This window comes from Anarrhichthys ocellatus, unplaced genomic scaffold, assembly GCF_004355925.1.
Source record: "Anarrhichthys ocellatus isolate YVR2014 unplaced genomic scaffold, GSC_Weel_1.0 scaffold11, whole genome shotgun sequence".
Classification (NCBI taxonomy): domain Eukaryota; kingdom Metazoa; phylum Chordata; class Actinopteri; order Perciformes; family Anarhichadidae; genus Anarrhichthys; species Anarrhichthys ocellatus.
The window spans coordinates 1,163,077-1,170,745 of NW_022280041.1; the positions used below are offsets into that span (position 1 = coordinate 1,163,077).

At 42.8% G+C, this 7,669-nt stretch overlaps 1 protein-coding gene across 1 annotated transcript in view; it reads left to right on the forward strand.

Annotated features, from left to right (window-relative positions):
• The window catches only part of LOC116385493 (protein Shroom4-like), a 14,157-nt gene extending 11,226 nt beyond the window's left edge, over nucleotides 1-2,931 (forward strand). Inside the window, exon 2 of the mRNA XM_031851002.1 lies at nucleotides 2,626-2,931. Within this exon, the coding sequence (XP_031706862.1) occupies nucleotides 2,626-2,781 (156 nt within the window). The 3' untranslated portion in view covers nucleotides 2,782-2,931. The remainder of the gene's footprint in view (nucleotides 1-2,625) is intronic.
• The last annotated feature ends 4,738 nt before the right edge of the window (nucleotides 2,932-7,669 follow it).

Here is a 7,669-nt window from a genome sequence, read left to right on the forward strand (position 1 = left end):
TGTGTGTGTGTGTGTGTGTGTGTGTGTGTGTGTGTGTGTGTGTGTGTTGTACAAATGTGTACCCATGTGATTTAAATTGTGTATCTTCACAGTGAAAGAAATGACATGACTTTTCCCAAACTGCTCACTGCCAGAGCTTTTTTTAATTTTCTCAGTCTCAACCTTTTGGTAATGAGAGGTTTCACATGCACGTGTTTAGGTAACCGCCTTGCAGTGGTACACACACACACACACAAATACATATACACACACACACACACACAAATACATACACACACCGTTTTGTACCCCGCTGTTAATGATTTTCAGGCTGGAAAGGATCGTTTCAGTTTTTGATAAAGAGGCTGTTGTTCGGTGTGTGTGTGTGTGTGTGTGTGTATGTGTGTGTGTCAGGTGATAGCCTAGTGATGACAACCTGTGACCAGCATGGGGAATCCTGTTTTTTTTTCCCTAGTGCACAATCATAAGCACCGTGCCACACACACACACACACACACACACACACAGCATGAAGTCACCCCTCGAATCTAAAAATAAAAGGGTGTGTCGGACCTGTGTGTGTGTGTGTGTGTGTGTGTGTGTGCGTGTGCGTGCGTGTGTGTGTGTGTGTCTCGGCACATAAAGAGGGCATTCTTCTTCGTCTCCACGGTGCCTGGAGTGACCTCACCCTGTCTGGACATCCCACTGCAGCATGGCCCACACACACACACACACACACACACATACACACACACACACACACCTTCTAACGGTCACACACTTTGCTGAGTGTGTTAAACTCTTTGCAGTTTGTCACACGATCATTTCTAAACCCTAGAATCTGAACTTCTTCTTTCTGTTGTGAGAACAGTGAGCTCTGGTTCATGACTTCATGAGTGACGGCACAGCTGCTCGCTGGGTTGAGGATATAAAAACCATCTCTTCCTCTCCTTTCCTTCCACATCTTTTTCTCCTCATCTTCATCACCCTCCCTTCTTCCCTTCCCTCTTTCCTTGTGTTTTATCCTCTCTTCATAGTTTTCTTCTTACTTTTCCTCACCTTCTTCATCGTCTCTTTTCCCCCCTTTCCTCTTCCCTTGTGTGTGTGTGTGTGTGTGTGTGTGTGTGTGTGTGTGTGTGTGTGTAAAAAGGTTTATTTTGTTCCTCTGTTTCTCTTGTTTCTTCTTTGCCAGATTATGAGAAGAGATGAGTCTTTAAACGAAGCCGTGAAGCTGCCCGGTTTAAATCTTCTTCTGGTGCTCTTACAGCAGCATCAGAGATAAAACACGAACCTTTTACAAGTCAGACTTCGTGACGGCATCAGAAGTTAGAATGTGATTGATGGTCTGAAGGCAAAGCTCCCCGCCGGCGTCTGTAAAAACCCTGCCAGCGTAAAATCAGACCCGTGTTTCCATGACCGGGCCTTCCTTTGATTTCTGCAGAGAGAGAGTGAATGATGGCGGGAGCAGCACGTCTGCTCTACATTTTTACACTCCGTAATCAGGAATCTGTTCCTTTATTTTTATATATATATATATATATATATAAGCCCCCGAGGCGTCTTTAAACTGCGTTAACCGGGTCAATGGTGGCATTCACCTGGCTCTGATATCTGAAAGAGATGCTGAAGAAACAGAATCTTGAATAGGATCCTGTTTGCTGTTTGTTGGGTGTGAAATCTGGAGAATAAAACCACAGTAATCATGTTATCCAGCCTTCTCCGTCACACCAAATCATTCCAAAATCAGTCAAAGCTTCTCTAAAAATGTCTTTTTTTACATTCTTAGCTCTTTGAGTTATTTAAATAACTGCACAAGATGTTGACATTGTGCTGTACTCGTATATAAATGTGTTGCTGCTTTAATTTCTGCTTTATAGGCGCCACAAAAAAGTTTTGTTAAATCCATTTCATTTCATGCGGTGTTGGTCCCTCAAACATAAAAACACTAAAATCTAAACATATTAAGTCTACCGTATATAATGCATTAACTTCAATATTTGAGGTTTTTTTTTAATTGGGTATTTTGTCATACCAGTGTGAAAATAATGTGCACGGATTCCAAACTATTTTGGCTCTGATAAATAATAATAAACTGAGAGGAAACACTACCGCTTCAGTCCACAGGGGCCGCCAGAAACAACACAAAATACAAGTGCTTTATAGTAACTTTACGGACTGATACAACCATGAAGCCATTCCACTCAGGTTCATCTGTGTGTGTGTGTGTGTCTGTGTGTGTGTGTGTGTGTGTGTGTCTGTGTGTGTGTGTGTGTGTGTGTGTGTGTGTGTTCCCGTCATTTTGTATTCTTCACGTCCGTTTCTTGTGATTTACGACTGCACTCGAACCTCACAACTCACTCAGTGTTTCACCCGTTTGCTGCACTGAAACATCCCAGCGATGCGTTAACAACTCGGGCTTCACACACACACACACACACACACGGTCTGTTACAGAGGAATGTGATGGTTCTGCGGGATGTTTTGGAGATGCCATGGTGACAGAGACAGCCTCACAGAAAATGTCCCCAGAAGTTAACTTTGGCAGCGTGGTCGTATCCTGAAGTGACTTCTGTAACTTTCTCTTCTCTTAATCTGAATGTGCTTCTGTTTCTTGTCTCATCTCTCAAACCGGTTCTTTGTCTGCAGATCGAGGATGGAGGGAAGGCCGCCCTGTGCACGAAGCTGAAAGTGGGCGACGAGCTCATCAACATCAACGGGTCGGCGCTCTACGGCAGCAGACAGGAAGCCCTCATCCTCATCAAGGGATCCTACCGGATACTGAAGCTCGCCGTCAGGAGGTAAACACACACACACACACACACACAGATCCTTCACAATGACTTCAAAAGGAACATTTCAGCATTTGTTGTTCGTGACTTTCGTGCCGACACTTAAAGACGTCTTGGCGTTGAATCGGGGAAGGAAGGTGAGGGAGGAGACGAGAAGGAGGTCAGACTCTGTTGCGAGCCTGACACGCAAAAAAACACACAAAACACATCACAGGAAGTGAAGAGGAGCGGACGTCTGTGTCTGTGTCTGTGTCTGTGTGTGTGTGTCTGTGTGTGTGCGTGTGTGTGTGTGTGTCTGTGTGTGTGTGTGTGTGGTAGTAATAATCTTTTGGAATAGAATTTAAACCTCAAAGGAGTCAACAAGTGCAGAATATTTATGATCATTTAAGGAAAATTCCAGTATTTTTCTAATTAATTCTCACTTTTGTAAACTATAAATACAAACTTATTGCCGTAGTTCAGTCACATATTAAGTGAGGAAAATGTCAAATCTGTGTGGTTTTAAAGCTGCATTAACGTTGTTGTTTTTAAAGACTTTGTGGAAACAAAATGAACATTTTATCACCTTGGAAAGTTTATAAAGTTATAGAGAACTTGTTAGCAAACAGTTGCTTATTAAGAAAAAGTTGTGTTTCTCGCTAACCAGTGAATTTAAGTCCAATATTTACTCTGTTATAGCTTTGTGTTGGGCTCCACCCACATTAATACATTTCGTGTTTTAAAACGCAAAACTTTTGCTACGTTTATGCCGAGCGTCCGCTCTGCTCTGGCTTTTTAGATCCCCTAACACACGTTTTAAAACCATATTTGTGTGGATGCAGCCTTGGTTTTGGCCAACTATTGAGATAAATATCCGTCTCTTTAGCTGCTAAATGCTCCACTATGTGGATCTATGATTAGCTTTAATCATCAGTGAAGCTGTGAGCAGTAACAACAGCTGAAAGACCCTAAAAGAGCATGAAGAGTCACTCTGAGCGGATCCATCGATGATGTAAATAAATATGATACTCAGGAAGCAGAACGAATGGCAGCGTGAATATTTCCCCCAGTAGAGAGTGGATTAGAAGGAGCCGGGTGTAACCGCGGCAGATCAGACGGAGCAGCGTATCAGCGCACGTTTAAAACATTTACACTTCAGCACTTTCTCGTCTCTCTCTATCTGGGAATTAATGAACTAAAGACTCTTGTCTACCTTGTGTTGTTGTTGTTGAAGGTGGGAATGCAGCACCCATTTTATAGTAAAGGTGTAAATAATGTTTTACTATGCAGCTTCTCTTGTCACCCCCCCCCCCCCCCCCCCCCCCCCCCCCCCCAGTGAGATGTCCCTGGTGTTAGAATCACTGCTCTGTCGTCTCTGGACAGCTCCAGACAGCTGTTTGGCTGCAGAACGTCTTGTTCTGCCGTCTTTGAAACCAGATCCAGCAGTCGGAGCGTTGCTGTTTTTTTTTCTGCTCCTGTTTGTGGAGCAGTAGGCCCACACACACACGCACATTCACGCACACGCATATTCACACACACACACACACACACACACACACACACACACACACACAGTATAGGTTCATTCACACAGACTCAGACAAACATGGTTTTAGGAATGCAACCGGTCATGAGCGATGCCACCCGGTTAAATCCACCATGTGTGTGTCAGTGTCTGGTATGTTCTGCATGTGTGTGTGTGTGTGTGTGTGTGTGTGTGTGTGTGTGTGTGGACATGTGTGCATCATTATCCACATGTGCTCCACATGTAAAAGTAACACTTGTTCCTCTCAGATTAGAGTTTCCTTTCTACACATCATTATTATGTAGAGTATAATAACAGTATGTAGACGTGTTTGCACATATTTTCTGTTGGTATAGGATATATATATATATATATATATATATATATATATATATATTTGTTTGTATTTATAAATGCAGATTTATGAGAATTCCCATGATGCTGCATCTAACACACTTAACACTAAAAGCACTCTAGCAACAAAACGGCCTCGTTAAAATGACATTCATTCCACTGTGATTACCTTTAATGTGTGTGTGACTGAATCAGTGTGTTTAATATGGATCGTGTGCGTATATTACTCTCTGTGTGCCAGTATAGAGAGCTGGTACTTGTATTTTGGCAGGAGCGCTCTAACCGTGGCCACCGCACACATGAATTAAACCCACTTCGATTGACGCGTTACCAATGGCCAATCACGGCTTCGGTATTGGGCGGGACCCGTGACCCCGACTCCCTGTGCCAGTTTCAGTCATTACTGTAGGAACGAGGAACCCTCTGGAAGGTACTGTAGGAGTTCTGGCTCTGCTCGTATAGTTTTAACAGTGGAAAAGGAGCCTTAGTCCCTTGTCTTTTAACAACACAAGGGGGCCGTTGGTACGGTGATGGCATGTGAACCGATGGACCGCTGGTTCTTTTTCTGACTCAGTGGGTCGTTATTATTGGGAGTGTAAAAATCTGGTGTGTGTGTGTGTGTGATGGAGGCAGAAATACCGTCATTGTATTACATGTCAGGAACATGTTAGACAAAGAAGGAATTAAAAAAAGAGAATCCTTTTATATTCCAAAGGTTTCCTCTAGAACCAAACCAGGGTTCCTCATGAGGCTCCTAGAAGACCAGGGCTGATGTGGTGCAGCTCAACCCACAACAAATTCAGTTCACGTACAAGGTTTTGTTGTTTGTGCGCTGTGAGGATCTTTTAACACCCATGTTGTGAACAATCCTTGAGGAACTCTTTCTTCCAAAAAGGGTTCTTGATGGAACCCTTACTCTTACAAAGAACCCTTGAAAAACCCTGTTGCCGTGTTCACACTACGAGCGAAACAGCAACATTCTACAAGTCATTTTCAATGTAAGCCAGTGGTTCTGGGTAGAAGGGGAACCCTTTGGAACCCCTTATTTCTAAAAAGTAGTCTCTTTCTGCGCTGCTCATTTGGTGCCCTCTTACTCCACCACGACTACCTGGTCTTCCAAGATGGCTGCCCGCCAAACATCTGTCAACATTTGCGCCACGTTGCGTGGACTCCTTCTGCATATATGTTTTTATATGTGGCTGCATGCATGTCGACATGTATTTTAATGAGTGTGAGAAATTCATTTGTGCCTTTTCTGTTATTCTAAGCTCAATTAAAACTCACTTAACCTAAACTGAGATGGAGAGCAGCGACATGGATTTCTTACGCCGCAGCTCGTCTTGGAAGCATCAGGAAATTACTCACCGGGGTTCCCCCCCCCCCCGTACAGGGTTTTACTGCGGGCGCATTGGTGAATAAATGAGCTTTTCCAACGGAGAGAGCAGGCGAGGAAAATGTACATAGTGGATTTAATTACATGATGTAAATGCAGAGGAAGGAAATGAGGAGAGTTGGCGAGGAGAGATGACGATTTGCTCCACTTTCGGGGTTGGAAAATGGTGCTTTTCTGCTTCGATACGGAGGCTTGTATTGGATTTATAAAGGGCTGTATTGTATCTGACAGGTTTTCCATGACGTTAATAAGGAGTTGTGCAACACCGGAAATATAAAACATTTGATTCTCATGTTCTTTGACTCCTAGAAGGATGTTAAAACCATTTTCACACACTCTGTTTTTTGTTCGTTTCTCACTTTATTGTTTATTCTTTAAATATAATATCTTAATTCAGACTTGCTGCATTGTCCTTGCACCGCTGTAAGAAGAGCAGGCATGCAGGCTAAATTTGGCAAACCACAGGAATTTACTGGCCTTCCAGGCAGTGTGTTTGGTCCCATTTGACTTTTATATCAGTCGTGATGCTTCGCGGGCATTTTAACGAGCAGACTGATGATAAAAAATATCCCACACTGCTGTTAACTTGTTTTATTTTCCTCCTACTTAAGACGTCCACTAACGTAAAGAACCCAATAACAAGAAAACATAAACAAAGGATCATTTAAGAAGTGTGGTTTCAAGCAAACGCCAACGCAGGAGCACCAGTTCATTACCCAGAAACACCTCCAAACATAATTTAACCACGTAACGTCACATTATTGTACGTCAATAATACTGTACATAGAAATAAAATAGAAGTAGAACGGTCGCCGTTTTTGTTATGGTGACAACCACGTCGGTGTAGCATTAAAGCATGGTGGAATGAGCTAGCTAGCTTGTTAATTCCACCATGCTTTAATGCTACACAAAATCAATGCTAATTTTACAGATTTACTCCGCTCTCTACGCTTCTTAACGTTACTACTACGCTGCTCCTTTTAGTCGTTGATGCAAAACGTTCATTCAAAACGACATTAATGGCAACGGTGCACATAAAAATGGCCGCCGCTCCGACCATCCTGCTACGTGGGAATGTCTCTTCTACTCCTATTTTATTTCTACTGCTTCATCGTTTCTATTTTTTAAATATTGCATGAGGAACTCTGGTACACATGTGTGACCTTCCACCTCCTTTGTCAGCGGGTATTTTTGTCTTTTTTTGGGGTGTTTTTAAGTGATTGATTTTTCCAATATACTGTATTTCTGGAAGGGAAAGAATGTTTAGGGATGTTTTGTTGTCTCGACCTGGAAATGTTTCTTCTATACTACTTCCTGTTTTCACCGACCTTTTGTTAGATCCAACTGTTGTGTGTGTGTGTGTGTGTGTGTGTGTGTGTGTTCTCTCAATGGGCAGCCATGAGCGAGGCAGGAGAACATTCCTCACCTTTAGCATTATTTCCTGTTCTTTCCTAAGTTTCCTCTCTCTACTTCCTGTCCAGCTTGGACTTCATGCGTTGGTGAAATATGTGTGAGAAGAAGCGGCCTGCAAATACCAAGTAGTTTGTATATATATATATTATATATAATTTATGAAATTATATTTCTCTGTCTGGTTGCGTCTTTCTTCTGCGTCCATGCGGTGTTGGAAGCAGATATGCTGGCAAACTA